Here is a 25,757-nt window from a genome sequence, read left to right on the forward strand (position 1 = left end):
TAAGCACTGTATGTTAGTAATTATTATTAACTTTGTTTTTATCGATAAATGTGAAAAAAAATAAATAAGATTTGGGTTTTTTTAGCCGAATACGGTATCCGGTAACAGCTGATTCCGGAAAATCACGTGTTGTATTTATTGGGAGAATTAATGGTATAATTCGTTTAATATTATCAAATGAAAAAGTAAATTAAATTAAAAAGGGAAAAAAAATAATTAAGGGGCACCTTCCTTTCCTTGTTTTATCGGTTTTAAAAAAAAATTGAGATGAATTTTTACAAAAATAAATTTCATAACCTTTTAATGCAAGGCTAAAAATTTAAAAATAAATTTTTGAAGATTGATTTTCCTATTGGTGCCGACAATGAGTATAGGACAAAATTAAAAGATTTAAAAACTTTCCTTTCTCGTTTTTTTAAAAAAAATTTAGATGAATTTTTACAAAAATAAATTTAAAAATTTTAATATAAAAATAGTTTTAAGATTAATTTTCCATTCGTGCCGGCAATGAGTATGGGTCAAAATTGAAAGCTTTAAAAATATTTTAAAAGGAGCATCTGTATATTTAAGAATGTATCTAAATATCGATTTTTTTTCTTAAAATGAGTGATCATTGGATAACAACTGAGGAGGAGGGGGGGGGGAATTTTGGGGATTCTTATGAAAACAGAATAAATTTACTCCATATTCCCGGAAATGGTTGAAAGTAGTAGTGTGGTTAAAAAGTTCGATTTGCGTCGATTTTAAAAAACGGCCCGATTAAGATTATAACCAAAATAACATTGTGTAAGTCTAAAGATTTTGCTCATAGCTGGCAGAAATGCTTGGACTCATATTTACCAAATCATCGGGTTTTTTAACAACACTATCTATTTGAAAGGTTGTGACATTATGTCATTAGAATTAAATCATAACTTTAAAATTAAATTCTAATAAAATACTATTTTTCCCATGTTTTGAATTTTGAAAGCACTTCTCCAACGAAACTATAGATTATGCTTATGAATTTAACCTTGTTAGTATCCAGAAAATATTACATCTCCTAAGTAAGTCAATGACGACCTTCTTATCAAAATTAGCAGCATAAAAGGAAATATAAATTAAAACTACCCTCTGCCATTTTCCAATTTCATTCAGATGACTATAATTATCTACCCCTCGTCCAATTTCGATGACTACCTTGGGTCATAACTCCCCCCCCCCCCTCTTTTCTTTCCTCTCCCAGTAAAGGTTCCTGATGGTATTCCTGGAAAATTGATTTTTTTTTCAAAGTGGAGATGGAACATTATGCTAAATATGACTTACACCCAAATTATAGTACAACATATAATATCCAGAAAATATGGAAATAGATCAACACAATGATATAATATTAGAATATGGATAATGGAAAAGTTTATTTTGTAAAATAAAAAAATCCCGTTTTTAATGAATCACGTGATTTGAGCTTTATATTCTCATTATTAGAGATGGCCCCTAGGCTTTCTGAGCGATCGAATCAGAATACCCCCCCCCCCACCGAAAAAATACCCTCTAAAAAAAGTAGTTAATTTTAGTTTTGACTCGCCCAACTTCAATTACAAATTTCAAAAATATTTTTATGGCATCGATCTTTAGTATATAGTATAAATAAAAATATATACTTAAAATAAATTTTGACAGATTTGGGTAAGAAAAAGTGAAATTTATAATTTCGTCAGTATTTAATTTGAATAAATTTTGTTCTCCATCGATAAAATGGTTAGATTATTAAGAAAAAGGATCTTTCTTAGTATTCCGAAGTCATGTTTTAATTTTACTTATTACCATCTTCTGCAGTACATAAGGTAGAAGGTAAGTTTTGTTAAACGGCTCGTTGTGAGCCGATTTTTAAAAACCGCTAACTCAAAGTTCTAGCCAGAAAAATATCGACCAAGCCTCAAGATTTCGACAATATATGTATAGACCTTTGTTCCTTAGTAAAATCTTCATGCTTGGGTAATATTTTTCTGGATGAAGTATTGAGTTAGCCGTCATAACCGGCTCAAAACGAGCCGTTTAACAACACTAATAGTAGGAATAGTTAATAAATATTTATATAAATTAGGGGAGGCTGAAAAATTAGAAAGTAAAACGAATAGTTTTTCGAGTCTGAATCCCAAGTTTCTGAATCATCGATAGAAAGAAGAAACTATATAATGTATATTCTGATTATTAGTTTAAAAAAAAAAGATGACAATGACAATAATCTTTCGCAAATTATTACGCAGGGAAAATTTTTTTCTAAGACTGGATCCTATCCCTTCACATTTCTATCTAGAAATTTCTAAATGGCTGTCTGAATAGAAAAAAATAGTAATGTGCCATTAATCCAAAAGCTATAATTTAAAGACTTCCTAGTCTTAGCGGCTTTTTGGGTAGAATGCTCTATTCAAAATTTAGAGGTCGCCCAAGATTTGCTCACATTTTTGTTATTGATATGAATAATTTTTAAAGCTTGAATAATTTATTTATCTAGGGAGATAAAAATATACGTATTTTCCACTACAAAATGGACATGGAACATTATAATACTCAATCGGCAATATATATATAAATTTTATAAAAAGGATTTTTTTTTTATTATTACATCGAAATTTTGAAGTTCTGATAAATATTTTTAAATCTTTAAAAATAAATTCCGCGGGATCATGCCATTTCAGGATCGGAATTCATTCCGCTCTCAACACCCATGCTGTATGAATGGAAGTGTTTTTTTAAAAAATAATAAAATTCATTGATAGTTTCATGGATTTAATTATTATTTCAGAGATCTTTCCCCGTCTTTTATAAATTCTTTAAATTAGAAAAATCCTTTAGCAATTAACAACAAATGTCATGTCATGCCATCATTTCGATGTTAGAGGATTTTTCCGGGGACCCCTGGCTGGAATATTTTTTGTTCCTGATTTTCTTATATTCCTCTTCGTCGCTCGAATCGCTGAATTATTAAATTTTGTTTTTTTAACAAAAAAATTAGATATTTTAAGTAAGAAAGGGGGGTTATAATATGATTCATACATTTCCTCACTGTGATCTCCTTCGATCGGTTCTATGGGCATGAGGCACAAGTTACAGATGTTATTCGATTCCGCTACGCATTCCTTGCAGTACACCATCAAACAGGTGGAATTCATGCATTCCTTGAATCGTTCGTTGTCGTTCTTGTGACCAGGTTTGCAGCAGGTGCTGCAATATTTCCTTTCATAACCCAAGCATTTGAACAACACGCGCAAACAGCGATATCTTATTTGTTAATCACAGCTTTACTAAATTTAGTATAAGAAGGAAATATTTACTCCTTTTTTTTCTAGTGATTTGCGCTAATATTTGCTCCCGACTTTACCCATAGTTAGCGGAGTTTATAACGGAACTCGTCTATTTTAAAATTTAAAAATGATGCATTAATCCGTACCCAACTTCCTCATTCATTAATTATATTGGGAATATTGACGAGATAAAACACGATCTCAAACCAATTTCTACGTGAACGGAAGAGAGGGAGGTGAGGGAGTTAAGAGCAATTATTTGTCTCTAGAGAAGCACCCAAGAGGGTTGGTTAATTGCGAAAAAAATTTGGTAGGGGATAAATCTACCAGTGTTGTTTCCCAAAATTTTTCCACTCACGATAACGCTGTCTCTATATCTTCGTATATACCACCATAATTCTCGCGTGTTATAAAGGGTGGGGAAAAATAACAAATGACATTTTAAATCAACGTTCATAAAATTCACCTCCATTTTTTTTTATTTTTCATCACGGCCATTGTCAACTTTTACCTGATTGGATGTTCGGGTCGCTGCCTTCACGTATCTTTCAAGTTGGAAAATATTTGGGATGGGGAATAAATCTAAGCATTTACCCATCTCCAAAAATATATCACTTCAATGAAAAATAATTGTTAATGAGTGCACTACTGCATATTCAATTGATAAATATATTTGTATTTAATAATATATATAACTGCATGGCCAATTTATCTCGTATGTCGACTTTGTCTTCCTCCGTGTCGGACGTTTGCTCGATCTGGGTCCTCATGAATCCCAGCACGTTGTTCCTCTTTAGCGTGATCTGGTTGTACAAGTAAATTCCGCGTTGTTTAGCCCTTTGAGGGTAATAGAAATCGCATATGATATGCCGCAATCTCAATCCGTACGATTCGAATATTACCAAGAAGAAAACTACTAATAGTGTAGCACCTTGTAAAAAAAATAAATATATACATTAATTAGGCCATGTTAAAAAAAATTTTTTTTTTTTTCTAAAAAATTTAAAAGTTTTGGAAATCTTAAAATTTTAAAGAGAAATCGTTTTAGGTTAAATAATTTTCTGGAAATTATACTATTGGGCATGTTTTTATTATTATATTTAAAATAGCTTATTTATTTATTTTCATTTTAAGGTTTATGAATTTAATTTTTATTAAGGCTGTGGCCTAAATATAAAAATTAAACTACGAAACTTTTAATATACCTTTAAACAAAAAAAAAAAGAAATAATCTAATTTTAAATATAAAAACAAAAACGTGTCCTAAACATAATTCAAGAAAATTTTAGGTATTTCAAAAATACCTTAACATATGTTTTGATTAAAATGTAAAAAGTTTTAGAAAGTAATTTTTTTTATTTTTGCAAATTTTCAAACCAGATTTAGGACACACACCCCTAAATTAGATAAATAAAATTTTTTTCTATCGGAATATGAAAACATGTCGACATTTATATTCAATTTTTTATTTTGAGATTTCCTGAAATTTAAAAAAAAATAAAATTATAAACAATTGCTTTTTATAAACAAATATAAATTCCTTTACTTTGGTGGCCATTTTAATTCAATGACATATATAATACCTGGACTGACGATTCATTCATCAAAATGGATCTTTAAGCGTCGTTAAAAGCAAATCAGCTGGACCCGCCATTTTGGTAACACGTATAGTAATTTATTCTCATGTTAAAAACTACTATTGAATTGATAACTTGCTTCCTTTTTATCTCGATGATCCGGTAATTCTTTAATAAAGTTTGCATCAGATATAGGAATAAATTAGGCTCTCGTTCAAAAGTTTAATAATGATTAGGTGTAACCAAGATGGCGTCTCCAGCTGATTTGCATTGATGTACACTTTTAAATGAATGAATCGTCAGTCTAGGTATTATATATGTCATTGGGGAAAACGAATATAAATCATAATAAGTTCAAAAAGTTAATGACACAAAATTATCTTAAATTTTATAGGGTAGTAAGTATTCCAAACATGAGATCATACATTTCCGGTTAAAATCAGATTTTTAAATTTTTTTAAGAAAAGCGCTCTTAAAAAATGATTTAAAGTTTTAAAAAAAATCACACATTGCCGGAAAAAACACATTGACGCTATTGGATGTAATATTGGTTTTTGATATTGATATTTATATGAAATAAAACGATGGGATGGAAATATTTGTATGAAATATATATATATATAAAATGATAAACATGACAGTAATATCATATTTCGAGGAAGTTTTTTTCTGATTGGTTTAAAATTAAAACAATGACATATATAATACCTAGACTGACGATTCATTCATTAAAAGTGTACATCAATGCAAATCAGCTGGGGACGCCATTTTGATTACCCATATCATTATTGAAAATTTTAAACGAGAGGCCGATTCATTCCTCTGTCTGACGCAAACACTATTAAATAATTATCTGATCATCGAGATAATAAGGAAGCAAGATATAATTACTATATGGGTTACCAAAATGGCGGGTCCAGCTGAATCCGCCATTTTTTTTAATAAATAGGATTCGCGAATGAGCAGCTTAGAATTTCAATTAGGGTAATATTTATTTTTGCAATTTGATTTTATTATATTAAAAAAATGGTTAATGACATAGTCACTACCAAGTCGACGTACAGCAATTTTTTAAATACCAACCAAATTTGCTAAAATTACCCACCAAAATTTATTAAAATAAGACAAAGACCCTTATTATTTAACGTAATATTATAAAGGGATCACGTGATCGAGTCCGGATTATTATATATCATCACCCCAAGGACGGAACCACCAAGTTAGATTAAGAACAAAAAATGATCATTGCTGGGATTCGAACCCATAACCGTCGGATTGTTAAGCTAGGCTCTTGCCGCCTAGGCCACAGATGCGCTTTCCAAAAATCACGATTTTATTTAAATATATATTATAAATAAATTTGGTAGTGCCTATCTAAATGAAAAATAAACAAAATATAAATTTGATAGGGTAATGAAGTAGTAGAGTTGTTAAAAGATACTTTTTATGGATCTAGAACAGATACATCGTCTAAAATAATATCTAGATTCAGATATTTTGATCATAAATCTATCTAGATACAGATACCACATTTTTATATCTAGATACTTTAACAACTCTGTAAAGTAGTGACTATCATTAACCTAAAAAAAAATATATAATTTGGAATAATTGATCGAATTCGCGATTCACTAAAGGATGTGTCCTAAATCTAAAAAAAAATATATATATTAAATAAATAAAATTTATTCAATTTTTGAAGAAAAAATAAAAATAGTGTTTTTATAAATCAATTTTTCGTCATTTAATAAAAATTAATAGAAATTTAAATAAATTTGGGAATAAAATTAATTTATTTTTGGGTAATTTTTATAAAAAAAAACTAAAGTAATTTTAAATATGTTTAATTTTTCGTAATATAATTTTATCAATTTGGGAAAATTTATTAAATTTTGAGATTTTTTTTTTCAAAACATTTAGGATACAGCCTAAAAAAAAATAGCAAATGTGCAAAATTTCCTATGGGAAGATTGGACGGGTTGGGTGAAAGATAAAATTTTTGAAGCGATCTTACCCTCATTCATAATGCTACTTCCCCCCTTAGTTACGGCTATGTTAATATTAGAGAATAATATGATACCAGAAGATCAAAGCTAAGGCTATGTCCTAAGTACAAAACGCGAATTCGAAAGGAAAAAAAAATATATAAACCATTTTTAAATGTAAAATTTAAAATTATGACCTATGTTCTTATGATTCATAAAAGTTTTACGAATTCGTGAAAATTTTAATCATTTTTAATCGTTTAAAATTTTAGCAATTAGTGAAATTTTTTACGGAAAAATATCGAATAATTAATATAAAAATAAAGAATTAATAAAATCATTTCGCGTCAAACATTTTGAATATTTTTAAATGGAGAATTTAAATATGTATTTTCAAAATTTGATGGAAGTTTCGGGATAAGTTTCGTCTCTCAAAAAACTCACGAAAGTGCAATTTCTCATAATTTATGGGTATATTATAAATTTTGTCAGTGAAAGATGTCATAAGTTTGATGAGAAATTCAGGATTCAATGGAATTAAGATCCCGCAAAGAGATGAAACTTAGATTAAGGTGCTAGCCTCGAAATCTCTCTTTAATACAATATAATATCTCTTATCATAGATTTTTTTTTTCGCTTACAAATGATTGGATATACATCATAATCGGGTTCGTAGGGTAGCGGTATACACGTTTTCGTTTCCACCTGGCTCACCGAATGCCCCATCTTTTCGAAGGAGCCAACGACTTCTTTGTACATGTTCGCGAGCATGCCTTTGCCCTCTATGTCTATCTTCAATTTGTGAGGAACTTATAAAAGATTATAGTTTAGAAGTGTTTAATCAAACAGGTTCAAAACCCGTTTCAGCCTGCCTGCATTCAGATAAAGCTATAAATAAAATGGCCGTTTTATTTGCTAGAAGTGGGCCCTGACCAACCGAAGAGAACGATTGGAACCGACAAAATGAGCTAGTTTCCATTTTGATTTCTAAAACTTGATCAGAATGCAGGCGACTATTCTTCTAGATTGTGGGGCAGTCTATACCGGTTTCGGTTGGCCTCTATTAGGTAAATTAATCGTCCAACAATATAGTCTGAAATAACAATCATCATATTACTAAAATAGGTCTAAAATCTTCAAAATAAAAGAGACATTATTATTTTTATCTACTACATATAAATATAGTTTATACGTTTCTTTCTTTCTTTCTTTCTTTCTTTCTTTCTTTCTTTCTTTCTTTCTTTCTTTCTTTCTTTCTTTCTTTCTTTCTTTCTTTCTTTCTTTCTTTCTTTCTTTCTTTCTTTCTTTCTTTCTTTCTTTCTTTCTTTCTTTCTTTCTTTCTTTCTTTCTTTCTTTCTTTCTTTCTTTCTTTCTTTCTTTCTTTCTTTCTTTCTTTCTTTCTTTCTTTCTTTCTTTCTTTCTTTCTTTCTTTCTTTCTTTCTTTCTTTCTTTCTTTCTTTCTTTCTTTCTTTCTTTCTTTCTTTCTTTCTTTCTTTCTTTCTTTCTTTCTTTCTTTCTTTCTTTCTTTCTTTCTTTCTTTTGTTTAAAAATTAAATGTTTAAAGGAAACAAACTTTTATAAAATATATATATATTATGTAACCTCCCATTTAATACCCGTTTCTCCGATTGCGTTTAAAAAAGGGTCAAAAAAATTTATAATGTTAAAAGATAGGAAAAAGGTAAAACTGGTTGCCATCTAAACGTAAATGATTTTTTTTTTTTAAAAATATTTAACCTTATGTATATTATCACACTGAATAGGATTTCGTGTGTTGTTATCTGAATAATGCTTAATGTTATTCTAAGATTAAAAAAAAATTTATTTGGGCTACAAATTATTATAATATTAGCTTACAAGTATAAAATGGTGTTCGTGTGTTGTTACCTGAATAATGTTATTCTAAGATTAAAAAAAAATTTATTTGGGCTACAAATTATTATAATATTAGTTTACAAGTATAAAATAGTGTTGTAAAAACGGCTAACTCAATATTTTAGCCAGAAAAAGATTCCCTAAGCCCTAGCTCGCTAATAAATGTTTAAACGTTTGTACCATGTTAGCTGTTTTTAAAAATCAGCTCAAATCGAGCCGTTTAACAACACTATAGTATAAGATATAAAATGTAAAATAAAATAAAAAATTATTACCTTATATCAGTGGCGTAGCTAGAAATTTTTCCTAGAGGTAGTCTATCAGACCCCCTTTAACGGGCCTTCGGCCCTTTTTCCGGCCTTCGGCCGGAGTTAATCTTACAAATCATAACCATATCTTCTGTAATATATAATAAATATATTTTTTTAAATGCATCAATAATATGTTATTACAATTTAGTAGATTATTTCTCAATGACTTTATAATAATACTATCCAGAATAATTTCAATAGTAATATAATATCCTTCCACAAACATCAAAACCAGAAAAATATAAATATTAATAGCATTTATTTAATATAAAGTCACTTTTAAGTCTATTGAACGTATAATCTAGAAAAAAGGTTTAGCTCTGGGAGGGGTCCATACTCGAAGACCACCACCGTAGCTACGCCACTGCCTTATATAATCATAGCGTTAGAAAATGCAACAACTTTTTAAATGTAGTATACATTTTTTAAACGTAACGTGGGGGAAAAAACGCAACTCTTGGCAAATGTTCACCAGTCTTTTTTTTTCTGTTTTTTTTTAAACTTTAAATCATTCTATGAGCGTGTTTTTTTTTAAAAATTTTTAAAAATCTGATTATAGAAATTATATTAAATTAAAATAAATATCTAGGAGAAAAAAAAAACGAAAGTAATTTAAATGTTTAGACATTCTTGACATAATAATAAAAATACCTAGACTGACGATGTATTCATTATAAAAGCGTCCACCAGCTGGAGACGCCATATTGATTAGTCATATCATTATTAAAAAATTTTAAACGAGTGGGCCAATCTATTCCTCTGTCCAACGCACAAACTTTATTAAAGAATTGCCTGATCATCGAGATAACAAGGAAGCAAGTTATCAATTCAATAGTAGTTTTTTAAACATGAGAATAATTAAATGGCGGCTCCAGCTGATTCGCATTCAAAGACGCTTTCAAATGCTTTATAAATGCGTCGTCGGTCTAGGTATTATTACATGTCATTATGTTTAGTCATTCTTGACGTAAGAGTCTGTCTGAAATTCTTAGGATGGGCATTAGAACTTTCTGGAATAAATTTCTGTAAAATTAGGATTTTACATTTTATAAAAAACGGTCCCAGAAAAATGATTTAAAGCTAAAAAAAAATGACACTCTCGTTTAACCACATATATATATATATATATAATAATATAATTTTTTTACGATAATCGGATGCCTTGACATCGGCATGACCCTGCAACAACGATAGCATCCAATATATGGAGTAATCCGCGACCATATAGAAAATCAGATGAAAAACCGCGCACAGATAGAATATGAGGCCTATCAAAAATTTTCCCAACTCGCCCCCCGTCATCCGCAGGGAATAGGAGCCTATGTAAGTCCATTTCTCTCTCCATTTGAGTGGCAATAGGTTGTCCTTCCCCATTTTTTCGCGCCTATCGTCGATGTCCCTGAACCTCGACGTGATGTATAAATTATCGAAAGCGTCCGTACACAGGTACCTTTTCCTGTAAGAACACGCTTTGAACAAGGACAGAAGTATGGCCAACGCTAGTACGCTTTCGCACGCGTTCGCTAAATTCAGGAATACCTGTATTTTATCTTTGATGGCGTTCGTGATATCTCTCTTGATCTCTTCGAAATCTTTGGACTGACTGACAGTTAGATTGAAGTGGTATTGAACTGTTCTCGTTTGTTGTGGATAATTGATGTTATTTTTTTTTTTTTATATAGTAGGGAAATATTTTTAATTTTTTTTTGCTTTAAAATTTATAAGCGTTCTCATTTAGGAACAAAAAATTTGTAAAAAATTTTAAATCAATGATAGGTTCAAAGAGATAATTTTTTTAAAAAAAAATAACTTTTGGGAGAGATTAAAGAATTTTCAGCTAATAAATAAGAGTGGATATAGCTAAGTAGGCGTTTGGGTTATGTATCATCAAAACACAAATTTCGCAAAATAAATGAATATATGTCGTAGGAGATATTGGAATTGAATGTATTACCCCCATAAATTTCAGATAAATTTGTCATAAAAATTTGGGATTAACTTTAATTAATATATTAGGAGAGTTTATTGGAAAAATCAATTGTATAAACTTAAAATTGATTGATTGATAATTTTAGGGTAAAGCTATCTAAAATATATAGGAGGGGTAATAATTACTATATACACATCCTTCACTACAACTCAATAGAAATAAGAGACTTTTTTTTATAAATTTTTTTTTAAAAATTAAAACCTACACTTATAAAGGACTTAAATGTTAAAATTTTTTGAGTATAACTAGAATTCAATATGTAAGCTACGATATTATATGCTAATTTATTGAGCTCCATCTTGATCCAAGATCAGAATCCATTCCAATCCCAACCCTAATTTTATGAAATATAAGTTCGATTCAGTTTTCCATCTACGAAAAACAAATCAAACCAAAATATTAGACTGTATAGGAAGTATACCATTTTTTATAAGTAGAGTGAGAAATTATATAGTGAAAATATGAATATGTATAAATCTTATATGTGTTATTTAAACTTTAAATCATTTTTTGAAGCGTGTTTTTTTTAAAATTTAAAATTTTGAATTTAACCAGAAATACATTCCATCATGTTTGGAATACCTACTCCATGAATTTCGGACAATTTTTCCACGAATTTTTTTAAACCTAATATAATTTACAGAGTTGTTAAAAGATACTTTTTAAATGGATCTAGATACAGATACATCGTCTAAAATAATATCTAGATACAGATATTTTGATCAAAAATCTATCTAGATACAGATACCCCATTTTTATATCTAGATATTTGTATCTAGATCCTTTAACAACTCTGATAATTTATATTAGATTTTCCATATATTTTTTTTTAAATATAAAATATAACTTCAAAGGTCAATTGCAAAATTGTCTACGATTCTCATAAGATAGGTATTTCCAAACATAATGGAATACATTTTCGTAAAAATTCGATTTTTAAATTTAAAAAAATCCGTGCAAAAAATGATTTATAAAGTAGTAAAAAATAACACATTGTTGACGCTAAACATATACACTTTTTTAAAAAAAAAAAAAAAATTTTTCAAAATATTTATAAAGTCGGGCCTGACCTTAAAATTTTTTAGAATCTCAAACCGCACCGAGTTCGAGAAAAATTTCCGCCCGCCCGAGACCGAAGTTTGGTTCTGATCAGATTGTGTCATGTCGGCACAAGGATTCTTATTTATATACGATATAATCGTAAATAATTCAATGAGAGGAAGGCATTATTAAACAACTTTTTAAAAAAATTATCTTAATAAGTCGTTCTGGATCGCATTTTCTATGCTGCATTCGTGGCGTCACTAAGTAAAGGGGGTGGGTATTAGGGAAACTAGTCACTTCAAAATTTTAAGAGTTCCCTCAAAAAATATGGAAAAATACAAATTTTAGCGCGCAAAAACAAATGAGTAACGAATATATTGATTTTTTAAATATATTTTTTTTAATTTTAAGCGCCCACTGAATCCCGGCTAATTTAAAAGGGTTCTAGTGACAACCATCTTAGATCTATGTCTATTGTTTTTTTTTCTAAAAGTATATGTATTATAATAAGATAAAATTAAATAACTTTATATCATTTTGACGTGAATTTAATAGAACTTAAATGGACTACTATGTTTAGATGTTATCATATTTTATGCTTGCTAAATTGTCCAAATTATTGAATAATGGCAGCGGTTCAGAGCGTAGTGTTAAATAAGTATAATCCAGAACCGAATCTCTCATAACAATATCATTCTTCCCTTCCTATCCATATTTTTAAAAAAATCTATTTAAATGATTTACATTTCTTACTCGTAATATTTAAGTAGAAAAGATTGTAAACATTCTGAACGGCCTTGGACAGTCCCTTCTTAATTTTGCCGACCATAAAATTTTTAAGCCTCTCTAGCGGGTTACAGAATCGATTGAGATGCTTCGTTATCTTGCAGGCGAACCTGAACGAGGTCGTAATCTTGCAAAGCTTCTTGGCCACCTTTAACTTTCTCATGCAATTGTCGTAGGCCTCTTGGAAGACCCTCATGCACTTATCGTGAGGGGCGCCCATTTTAGCGTTGCAAACGCCGAATATTTTGCCCAACCAAGCTCCCACCTTTTGAAGGGAATTGCATATCTCCGCGAATAATTCCTTGATAGCTAAAAAGGCCCTTTTACCCCTTTCAACGACTTTGACGACCTTATTTATGATGGTTTTTATCTTGTTCACCATGCCTAAAACCACCGATAAAATTTTTTTTTTTTTATAAATATAAATAAGATTTTGTATATAATTTAATAAGGCATTTTAACCATAAAAAAGAGGGAACGTGAAAAAATAATCAATTTTATTAAAGTTATTCGAAAGTGTAATAGGCGTTAGTCAAAAATTCCATAAGTGAAACTTAAAGCCATTCTAATAAAATTTATGGAAAACCTCAAACCTTAATAGACCCCCCCCCCCATCAGGAACATCTTGGCTGAGGTTATGATGCGTTGATTGCTACTTTTTGCTTTCAAACAAAATAAATAACAATGCTGACTTTTATTAAATAAATGACCTTTGACGGGAGCCATGGCTTCGCCGGTTATTTCCGCCGTTATGTTTTTGATGAGCGATTGACCGCAAGCGAGACTGGCAGTTAATAGTTGAGTGTTTCTGGCTATATTTTGGGCCGGTCCGTTCATGACCAGTATAAAGGCGTAACCTAATATCAAACCTTTTCCTAATTTATATATATATATATTTTTTTTTTGGAAGATTTTAAAAAAATGAAAATATAAATACGAGAAAAGTTTAATAGATGAATTAACAAACAAACAAATGAATATGAATGCATACACGAGTGCATGGACAGTCGGTGAAGAGGGATAGACGAGGAATTCTCCAAAACCTATTTAGAAATATAATACCTGGGATTTTTATGATTAAGTGTATACATCGTGAATTTAAGCGTTCCACTCCACATTATTCGAAAGAGAGTATAATCCCATAAAATTCCTAATTAAAAAATATTCGCGCGCAGGGGGGGGCAGTGGTGTCCCCAGAGGGATTAGGGAGTCTAAATTCTTTAAGAATTCCCAGAGTTTCACTCCCACAAAATAAAATTTGTAAATATTTTAGGATAATTTAATTAAAAACTTACAATAAAAGAATAAATTGACTATATATGTTAGCGTCAATGTATTACTTTTTTGAACTTTTAAATCGTTTTTTGGGCGCGTATTTTTTTAAAATTTAAAATTTTGATTATACCGGAATTGTATTGAAAACATGTTTAGAAAATAATCCCTTATCTCATGAATCGTAAATAACTTTACCGATATTTTTTGTGGCCATTTATAATTTATATATTAAAAAATAATATAATGGGGAAAAGTTTAATAATAAATTATATTATGTTTATAAGTTCACGAAGTAATTGTCTAAAAATTCATGGGGTAGATATTAGTGTTGTTAAACGGCCAACTCAATATTTTAGCCAGAAAAATGGTGCCTAAGCCTCAAGATTTCGATGATAGATGTCTAGAACCTTTGTTCCTTCTATGAACAGAATCTTCAGACTTACGTAATATTTTTCTGAGTGAAATATTGAGTTAGCCGTTTTTAAAAAATCGGCTCAAAACGAGCCGTTTAAACAACACTAGTAGATATTCCAAGCATGAGGGCACATACATTTCTGGTAAAATCAGATTTTTTAATTATTTTAAAATAAAAAAGTGCTCAAAAAAATGATTTCAAAGTTGAATAAATAATACATTGCCGGAAAAATACATCTTGACGCTAACACGTATAGTTATATAATGAACACTTAAATTGGGTTAGAAAATGTTTATTTTCTGCAATTTTTTCGCTATAATGTTTACAAAAATCAGATATTTTCCCTCACACATATAAAATAGGAAAGAGAGAAAAAAAATTAACTATAGGGGGATAAAAAGAAAATGATTTGAACAAAAAAACCTTGATTAGTGAAGAATTGCGGGATGAGAAGCATGAAGAGGCATCTCAAATCGGGAACGAATGCCAGGCCCATGGTGAGAAAAAATCCGATTACCATGCAAAACCCGGTTATATAGAACAGGCTAAACTTTAACTCCAACGCTATGTACCAAAACATCACGGTCGTCAAGATCAATCCCAAACTGAACCCCGCGAAACTCTTGAACACTTCGTGGGCCAGGGTCCCTGGAATCAAGAAGAAGCAAAATTTTTTGTAACATTTTCCGAGCTTGTAACTCAGTTTTTTCCTTTCCCTAGCCTTCTCCTCCATCAAAATTCGTTTCCGTTTCTCCTCTTCCGTTTCCGCCATCTTGGGTTTGATTAAACAGGGGCAAAATGTTTCGAATAAAATTTCGCGTACCCAGTCGCAACACATTTTATAGCAAGGCTGTAGCGGGGGTAAGCCCTGCGCCGCCCTCCAGGAGTTTATCTTGGCCTTTTCCAGCTGTTTCAGAGCTTTTTTGGCTTTGTAAGCCTTGCGCGCCATCTGGAAGGCCATCCTTTTTGCGTCTATGTGTGTGATATTAAAACTAGATTATTTTATCTTATTATTTAAAAAAAGATAATAAATAATTTGTTTTAAAACAATACAAAACAAAAAAAGGAAAAGAAATATTCTATATTGGAAAGTAAATATTTTTTTTTTTTGTACTCCTAGTTCATTTTTTATATCGCTGCTTTTTTTAAAAACTTTAACAATGTTTAAAGTGATAATTTTTATTAAAAGAGAAGAGAAGAGAAGAGAAGAGAAGAGAAGAGAAGAGAAGAGAAGAGAAGAGAAGAGAAGAGAAAAAGAAAGAAAGAAAAAAAAAAGTAAGAAAGAAAGAAACGTGCCTAGTGTTGTTAAACGGCTCGTTTTCAAGCCGATTCTTAAAGACGACCAACTCAATATTCCAATCAGAAAAATGTTGACTAAGACTCGAAATTTCGTCTATAGGTGTCCAAACCTTAATGCCATGCCATGTATTAGCAAAATCGCCACTTGCGTAATATTTTTCTGGATAAAATATTGTGTTATCCGTTTGGCCCCTAAAAATTTGTCTAATTTCGGTTACCCGGGTCGGCTGCTCTCTCGAACCCCTTCTGCACGGTCTTGGGTAGATTGTAGAAAGAAAAAAATGTTATTTGCCGAAATAGGAAAAATTAGTAAAAACTGCTAGCGGAAAATATAGAAACTCTAAAATGTCCGACTGCTTTCATTATTATTTAGTGCCCGATGTGAACTTCTTAATTCTTCATTAGTCACTAAACTATTGCCTTTTAACATGTTTTTATTTTAAAATGCAACGATAAAGAAGTAAACTAGGACGAGATCTAAGAGGCCTTCTTGGAATGCTTCTTTAACGCTTTTAGGATAAAGTGTACTTTTTGATATAGCTTCATTTAAAAAAAAAATATTTTTTAAAAAATGTTTTTTTTGGGAATAACGCAAAATCAGCTGTTATTATCAAAGCAAAGGAAAAAAAGGAGCCTGTCAGGGTTCAGGAAGCAGGGATGCGAACCCGACAAAATTTTTGACCGACTTCGGTTCGGGTTTGGTTCGGTTTAAGGTAAAATAAAAATAGGTGGGTTCGAATTCGGGTTCGGTTCCGGGAAATATTTTCGAACCCGGGTTTGGTTCCGGGAAATATTTTCGAACCCGGGTTTGGTTCCGGGAAATATTTTCGAACCCGGGTTTGGTTCCGGGAAATATTTTCGAACCCGGGTTTGGTTCCGGGAAATATTTTCGAACCCGGGTTTGGTTCCGGGAAATATTTTCGAACCCGGGTTTGGTTCCGGGAAATATTTTCGAACCCGGGTTTGGTTCCGGAAAATATTTTCGAACCCGGGTTTGGTTCCGGGAAATATTTTCGAACCCGGGTTTGGTTCCGGGTTCAGCTCGGGTTTAAGAATTTTCCAATTGATAAAAAAAAATTCTATATTTAAATCATAATTAAAAAATTAGACATAAATTTGGGCATAAAAAATTGATTTTTTATTTTAATTATAGGCAAAATATGGTTAAAAAATACAGAGGATAGTCATGTATCAATTTCGAAAATTTAATGACATATTTCCTTAAATTAACAATATCCAAATATAATATTTTTTACTTTGACTTGTTCACTTTTATTTTTCCTTCTAATTAATCTTTGAGAATAAGTTAAAAACTAAAAATGAAACGGCATAAATGAATTAAAATTTATTAAACATTTCAATAGGAATCTTTAAGAATAAATTAAATAAGATTTTTAAAATGGCGTGTATGAAATTAAGTTGTTTAAAATATAGAAACACTTCACTTAATTGGAAATTTGAAAATATTATATTAATATATGTTTTTAAACAATTCGCTGAAACCGGTTGAACCCGGATTCAAATAAAATTTACGGGTTCGGTTCGGGGTTATGAAAATTTTATTAACGGGGTTCAGGTTCTGTTCGGGTTCAAATTTTTTCCCAACAACCCGGGTTTTCTTTACCGGGTTCGGGTTTGGTTCGAATCCCTGTCAGGAAGTAATGGGTTCCTACTTCTCATTTCCTTAGAAAACTTTTAATATATACAAGATGTTTATAAATTTGGAGTTAGCAAATATTTTTTTTATTCTATTCAGAGCCTTCTTTTTTTTTTTTATCTTTTCGTAATATTTTAAAATGGGGACAGGGGCTCATGTAACCCCTTCTTTTTGTTAGCGTTCGGGGAACTTTTGCAAGAACTTAAGTATAATTTATGTATTCTTAGATAACATATCCCACGAAATTCCAAGAATTGTCCAATATCCTTAGGGACTTGCTCAACACCTACTGTTATCTCCCAGGGCTCTCTCCGTTGGATAAAAATGGCGGTAATGACGCAGATTTCTTATCACCCTGACGCGTTCAATATAAACCTATTCCCCATCAGCGACACGCTCGATCAGTGCCGAGTTAGGATCCAAGTTTATATGCCTATTTTATCAATAGAATCTTTTCTTTAAATAAAATCACGTGATATTTAATTCAACAAACATATGTTCTAAAAGAGCTGTAGTCATAGAACCATTCTGATACCCTTTTTAAGAGTTTTCGTGAAAATTTCCTGTCAATAATAATTGAGAAAACTTGTATATTATAATACCACGCATTCACCGCTGCTAATTCGCAGCTAACTGTCAAATACAGGGTAAGACCTATTTTTCCCGGTTTTAACCGATTCCAGAAAAAATTGATGATTTTAAAAACAGATCCAAGTTTAAGTCGCTTCTGTTATTGAGGAAAAAATGATTCGAGTCATGTAATCCAATTTTTGTTAATTTATTGAATTTTCTAAACGATACACAATATATGACGTTTAAAAACATAGGAAAATAATTTATTTAGCCGGATACCACGTCAGAATAAAAGTATCGTAAATCCCACTCCTATACAAATAGAATGTATCGGATACAACGTAGCCTCGCGCTTTATTAATTGAAAAAAAATATTCATCAAAAAATATCGAGAAAACAAAAAATAATTTAAATATCTGACCGGGTTAGAGTCCTGTTGCTATCCTAAGTAAATTTTAAATTAAGAACCAATTGTCTTAGAAAGTGTCTGCCCGCTGATGGACAAGGTGTCAGTTCGGACTCGGATTTGTCCCTTAATCTTCTGAAATGAATAATATATCTACATATTTATTTGGATGATTTATAATTTAATTTATACAATAAATTCGAGGGCAAATATTTTTTATCTGATCAGTTATGGTATTATATTTAAAAAATAACTAATTCAATTATTCAGATGATTAGTTAGAAATATTTAAAATTTTGGTAAGGCGATTGATGAGTTCTCCCGGACATGCGCAGTAGGTTTTGAATTTTTATTAAGTTTAAAAATCCGACTTTGCCAGGAATGAATTCCAATTATGTGGAGATTGCCCACTACATGAATTTCAGACAATATCGTAATAAACATTTGAATTTTTTTTTTAATTTATCTGAGCGATCGCCATATCCCAACAAGTTGTCTTTTTGATCTTCCTTCTATTTAACCAGACTGCTTTTCCGAGTCAGGCTAATAGATCTTCCAGATCAAAGAATATATTGTTAGAGTTCTAACCATCGTTTATCTACCCATATGTTCCCAAAAATAAAAATAAATGGTTCAATAATTAATCAACAAAGAGAATGGTTTAATTGTTTCAATAGATAACTACCCTTCCTTTCTTCTTGACCTTCTTAAGAGTAATTTTGCTAATCCAATGCTTGATGCCCTGGTTCACGTGACTCGTGATCGCATCTCGGTTTTAACGATCTTCGAATCGTACCCATCTTGAAATCCCAAGAAAATCCCACTAGGAAAATGAGCTAGCCTCGCAGAAACTTATCCTATCATTATTTTTTAGTGGCATAATTATAGTTAATATGAATTACTTGTCAATCTTAAAATTTTATCCCGCCTTAAAAAATATAAAATTGATTAGTATGATTGGCATTAATCAATCAATATAAATTTAAAAAAATAAAATAATCAATAAGAGACAAAAGTTATTATCTAATATCCTTCTCAAAATTATAAAAAATCAAAGTCGCTCTTCACTAATAATAATATATATATTTTTTTTAATTATATAAATAATTATTAAATTATTAATCTTGTGGATACGTTCGGTTCAGTTTCAGATTTCACTTTAAAATAGATTTATTTCTAAATATTTTTTTTAGATTTAACTTAATAGATAAATTGAAGGAAATTATTAATAAATTATGCGATGTTATTTGCTATATTTTTATTATTACAAAAAAAAAAATTACAAAACATATCATTTACAACATAAAATTGGCATTTTAAAGCCGATAATCTTTTATTTTGCTGTTCCTACTAAAAAAAAATTTTATCATAAAATCACAGCAAATTTGACAAAATAATTGATTTTTTTTTTGTTTTTAGATTTTTTTCACACTTTTTAACAAGAGAAAATTCAATTAAATTAACTAACAAATGAAATAAATCTATTAAATTAATTTTGTCTTTATATTTTTTTTTCCTATTAACTTTTATGTTATTATTATATTAGTTTAAGTTTTATAGTAATAAAAAAATTTGTAAATTTTTCAAATTATATATATTATATTATATATCTAATATTATTTGTCAAAAATTTTTTTTTTAACCATTCAAAATGATCGAATTTTTATTTTTTAAAATAAAAACTTTAGAAATTATAATAATTTAGTTAGACATTTTTTAGATTATATCTAATAATAATAATTATTATTTTTGCATTTTATTATATTTTGATGATATTGATCATCAATTTGAAAAAAACGAATTAACATAACATGCTTATGATGGAAGTGTTAAGAAGAAAAAATTTTTATTGTTAAAAATATAATGAAATTTTTTTTTTTGGCTATGAAATTTACTATTACAATATTGCGCAAAAATAAACAATTGGAAAGAGAAATAATTTATTTATAGTTAAATAAATTGGAAAAAATGTATTAAAAATGAGTTTAAATATTGATTGATATGAGAAAATGTATAATTTTTTGTTTTTATGGTTGATTAAACGTTATTATTGAATAAAAGCTTTAAGAATATCATGAAGCGAACTTTTATAAAAAATTAATCGTAGCGTTTTTTAAATAAATAAACACGCATAAAAAAAAATAATAATTCTCATTTAGAAATTTTATCACCCAATAAGGAACAATAAAAGTTTCAAAGTCATTGAGGGGGTTATAACTGTTTGGGTTAGGGGGGTTCATCTCAGCTAAATACGGTTTTTTTAAAAAAAACTTCTCCTTTGTATAATTTTATTAAAGATTTCAAGATTTCTAACTGCAGGATTTGTTAGGGGGTTCAGGGGACAATAGTCCTTATTATCTTAACCTTCCTTGAGCTTATCTTATTACTTATTTGACCCCTAGAGCTTAAGATAATTTCGAGTTAAACCATCAACCGCAAATAAAAATAGGAATTCTAGAGAAGCCACTAACAGAGTAAAACCCTTCCTGTTTATATTTTTCACTCTTGACTTGAGATATTTAGAATCATGAGAGCTTCCCCGAAAGATATGCAAATCATTTAATAAAATGATGAGCAAAGAAAATTTTTTTAAAAAAAAAGGGAATTAAGGGATGAACTTAGTATCTTAGAACATAGTTTAGAAGTTGGTCGATGTCAGAGAATCGCCTCATTTAAAATCTCGGGGGGGGGGGGGTGGGGAGGGGGTCCCTTAGTCAAAAATACATGGTCAGTATCTATTTTGTAGTTAGAATTATATTTTAGGTTTCCAGAGAAAAGCAGTGCTGCTTTAGGGGGATGTAAAGGCATCTGGTCGATGCCATTAAAGAAAAATAAAATAAGGGACGGCGAAGCTAGGGTATGAAATTCACAATGGTTCTATAAGTCTTGGGCAAGGAAATAGTCATAACGAAACTTTTAAATAACAACAATAATATTAAGGAGTGAGCAGGCACTTCTAACAGGAAGAAAGGTGGGGAGTATTACGCTCGATAATGAAATCGAATTAGGTGGATTCTCTTTGAAAACGTTAGCGACATTAGAATCAAGAGGGTAGTAAGTGTCCTTTTTTTTGATAATTGTTTGGAGTTTCTTTTAGATAAATTTTATTTATGGGGTTGGTAAGGTAGACTTGGTGGGGATGGGAGGGGTAGAGATTTGGAGGGGTGTAGAAGGGTTAGTACCGAAGTGTGCTAGGAAACTGGTAAAATATTTATCCATGCCTATATTTAATAATGAATGTAACCATGCATATGAAGGAGGAAGGGGGGGGGGAGGTGATTTTATAAAAAATTTTAATGATTGGTGGTTATAGATGCGAAAACTAAGAAAGTATAGTTTCTGCGGTTTTGGTTGATTTTGAAGGCCTTCTATTAAAATCACTTGGGAGAAAAGTGTGTTAACGCTTAAAAAATGAGAATTGTAAGTTGAGGGAAAAAAAATAGGCAGATCCATGCACTAGTCCAATCAAATTTATTATTTGCTCACGAATGCTAGTGATAAATTGATTGATCAGGTGATTATATAAAAAATGGCGGAAGGAAAACGGAGAAGGTGGGAGGCTAATAATAACAAGCAATAAATAAATAAATGAATCGTCATCACCCCCCCCCCCCCCACCTTTCCTCCATCATTTTGCCGTTTCACGAAAAAAACGACAAATGACCAATTCATAGAAGTTTGTGGGGGTTTTTTCCCTCTCGCTTAAAATGAATGATTAACTGAGATGAATATTAATAACCCTGTTATCTCATTTAATAAATTTTTAATAAAATTTTTTTAAAAAAAAGAGTAAAATTCATAAAAAAAAACAAATAAGTGATTATACGAAAACCAAAGTTTAAGATAACTAAACTATGCCTCTCAACCAAAAATTAAAACAACAAACAAGCATATTTTATACAATTTGTCTAATTCCTTGATAATCCTCTTATCATATTATTATCCATAATTCTTGATAATGTTCATATTTATATAATTTTTTTTTTGGTAAAAATCGTTAAAAATATATACTATAATAAATATCTTTCTCAATTTAGTTTTTTTTATAGTATATAATCTTAAAAAATATTTAATATGTATTTTTTTTAAGAGATATTTCTAGATTTTAATAATTAACTATTATACATATGATGATCTCTTTTAATATATTAATTTATATTCCTTCCCTCCCTCTCCTTTTCTTTCCTCTAGGTTCCGAAATACAAGGAAATTTGATTTGATATTTATTTTTAAGAAACTACTTTCTTTCTTATATACTATAACTGTATGATGGCAATCTAATTTTGTATATTATTCTATATACATTGTCAATTGACGCTTGTGTAATTGTGTTAGTATAATTTTGATGATATACTGTTATAACATAATATAATATTTTATATATTATAATCACTTTTTCGCGTTAAACAAAAATAAATTTATATATATATAAATATATATATATATATAGAGGCGAATCTAAAATATAAATGTATATTTTATAAAGGGGGATAAGAAAAAAAAAGATACGATAAGAATTGTTTATAAAGAATACTTTTCGTAAAATTATCCTTAAAAAAAAGAAAAAGAAAAAAAACGTACTTAATGTGATTACGGCAGTGTTGTTAAATGGCCCATTTTGGGACGATTTCGGCTAACTCATTACTCCATCCAGAAAAATATTACCCAAGTCTGAAGATTTTGCTAACAGAAGGAACAAAGGTCTAGACATATATTGTCGAGATCTTTATTTTTCTGGCTAAAATATTGAGTTAGCCGTTTTTAGAAATCGGATCAAAACGAGCCGTTTAACAAAACTATGAGAAGGTTTCATAAAAATGATTTAAGGTAGAGTTGAGGCGCAGTCAAACTTAAAATCGAACCCTCATATCGCGAACCAAAGAATCATATGCTTATGGAAAGCGTACCCTCTTATAAACCTCGACTTGATCCTCTCTGCAGATCTAACTAGGATTAGCTATAGGATGGACTACGGGTTCATTGCTATAAATAAGTCCTGTATTACCAGATCTTTTATCCGTAAGTGCTACTTCTTCAAGGCTTTGCTATTTACTTGTTCTAATCAATGAGATCTGAGCGAACAAGGGACTCGCCCAAAATTAGATTATTTTAAGGGAAGTCAAATTTTTTTTTTTTTGATAAGTAAAAGTAAATTGTTATTTTATAAATAAAAAAATTTACAAAAATATCTTTTAATATTAGTTAATTTCAAAGTTATTTATATTTTTACTATAATAGTAAATAAATATAATATTTGCTAAACTAATGCGTTTCAAATTGAACAATTTTTTTTTTGGGATGATATTTTTATTTGAATTGTTATGGAACCAATTTAATGTGAACCATTTTCTTTTTACTCTCATTCAATTTAAAAAAAAAAATTAACATTTTCTTTCTTTCTTTCTTTCTTTCTTTCTTTCTTTCTTTCTTTCTTTCTTTCTTTCTTTCTTTCTTTCTTTCTTTCTTTCTTTCTTTCTTTCTTTCTTTCTTTCTTTCTTTCTTTCTTTCTTTCTTTCACACGAGTAAAAGATGCTCAGTAGTCGAGAAAATCAATGGCCATCCAAAGCAAAGCCAATGAATGCTACTTTTTTTTAGATAAAGATTTCACAAATTTTCGATTAAATTAAATACTAATTGATAATTTATAATCATAGGACATTATTTTCCATATTATAAAATTATCTGAATATTTAAATAATTTAATATTTTAATTTAATTTTTATCTTTACCTTGTTATCCTGAATTTGAATTAAGTCCATTTTGTTGAAATGTATATAATTTTTTAAAAAAAAGGATTTTTACAAATTTCTTTTATATACATTATTTAATTAATTGTGTTTAGCAGTTTATGTTTTCATATTCATTTAAGTTTTTTTTAAAAAAAAATTCGTGTTCCGATATTGGTACACTGGGAACTCAAACGAATTATTTTTTAAATAAATTTCATTTACCATGTAAATTATATTTTATATAAAGTTAGAAAATGGCATAAATAATTAAAGAGATATATAAATTACTAAATATAATATCTCAATTTAGTAGCGTTGTTAAACGGCTCGTTTTGCACCGATTTTTTAAAAAACGGTCAACTCAATCATCTAGAATAATATTGTGAAAGCCTGAGGAATTTTCTGTAGAAGGAACAAAAGTTTAAACATCTATTGGCGAAATATCAAGGTTTAGGGCGATATTTTTCTGGCTATAATATTGAGTTAGCCGTTTTTAAAAATCGGTTCAAAACGAGCAGTTTAACAAACACTACGATTTAGGCAACTACAGTGTATGAAGATAGTGTTTGGTTAACTCTATATTTTTAGCCCTAAAAAATATTGTTCTAAGCATCGAAATTTCGTTAATAGATGTCCAAACCTTTGTTCCTTCTACAAGCAAAAAATCTTCAGGCTTGCGTAGTATTATTCTGGATGAAATATTGAGTTTAGCCGTTTTTAAAAATCGGCTCAAAACGAGCCGTTTAACAACCATTAGTTGAAGAATTGTTTAGTAATATTTATTTATTTAAAATTTTTTTTATTTTATTCACATTGAAAAATTTCTATCATAATATTAAAACAACTTATAAAATTAAATCCAATTAATTTAAGGAAAACTTAATATCAAAAAATAATCTTCTTTTTTAAAAAAAAAATAATCTGTCAACTGTTACCTCCAGAAATATTTTTTTCAGCGCGTTTTTCATTCCTAATTAAGTAGTGTTGTTTAAACAACGGATCATTTTGATCCTAATTTTTTTTAAAAACGGCTAACTCAATATTTCATCCAGAATAATATTAAGCAAGCCTGAAGTTTTTATTTTTTAGTAGAAGGAACAAAGGGTTGAACATCTATTAGCGAAATCTCTTAGAACAATATTTTTTTGGGCTAAAAATACAGAGTTAGTCATTTTCAAAAGTCGGCTAAAAAACGAGCAGTTTGACAACACTATCTTCAAACACTGTAATTGCCTAAACAGTAGTGTTGTTAAACAACGGATTATTTTGAGCCGATTTTTTTAAAACCGGCCAACTCTATATTTTATCAGGAAAAATATTATGCAAGCCTCAAGATTTTGTTTCATAGGTGCAGTGGCGTAGCTGGCAATTATTCTTAGAGGGGGTCCATACATATAAAATCCTGGGAGCTTTGCCCCCCAGACTCTTTTTAACGGGCCTTCGGCCGGGTTTATCTTACTTATCATAACCATATCTTCGATATTATATAATAAATATATTTTTTAAATGCATCAATAAATTTGTTATTATAATTTTATAGATTATTCT

At 29.6% G+C, this 25,757-nt stretch overlaps 1 protein-coding gene across 1 annotated transcript in view; it reads right to left on the minus strand.

Moving 5' to 3' along the window:
- Window positions 1-2,764: 2,764 nt before the first annotated feature.
- Window positions 2,765-25,757, minus strand: part of LOC135929802 (DC-STAMP domain-containing protein 2-like) — a 35,193-nt gene continuing 12,200 nt past the window's right edge. The window contains exons 2-9 of the mRNA XM_065466523.1: window positions 14,969-15,517; window positions 13,566-13,730; window positions 12,823-13,239; window positions 10,184-10,666; window positions 7,491-7,658; window positions 3,984-4,218; window positions 3,040-3,264; window positions 2,765-2,959 (exon numbers count right to left, since the gene is read on the minus strand). Of these exons, the coding sequence (XP_065322595.1) occupies window positions 2,860-2,959; window positions 3,040-3,264; window positions 3,984-4,218; window positions 7,491-7,658; window positions 10,184-10,666; window positions 12,823-13,239; window positions 13,566-13,730; window positions 14,969-15,517 (2,342 nt within the window). The 3' untranslated portion in view covers window positions 2,765-2,859. The remainder of the gene's footprint in view (window positions 2,960-3,039; window positions 3,265-3,983; window positions 4,219-7,490; window positions 7,659-10,183; window positions 10,667-12,822; window positions 13,240-13,565; window positions 13,731-14,968; window positions 15,518-25,757) is intronic.

Source organism: Gordionus sp. m RMFG-2023, chromosome 5 (genome assembly GCF_954871325.1).
Source record: "Gordionus sp. m RMFG-2023 chromosome 5, tfGorSpeb1-WG-v2, whole genome shotgun sequence".
NCBI lineage: Eukaryota > Metazoa > Nematomorpha > Gordioida > Chordodea > Parachordodidae > Gordionus > Gordionus sp. m RMFG-2023.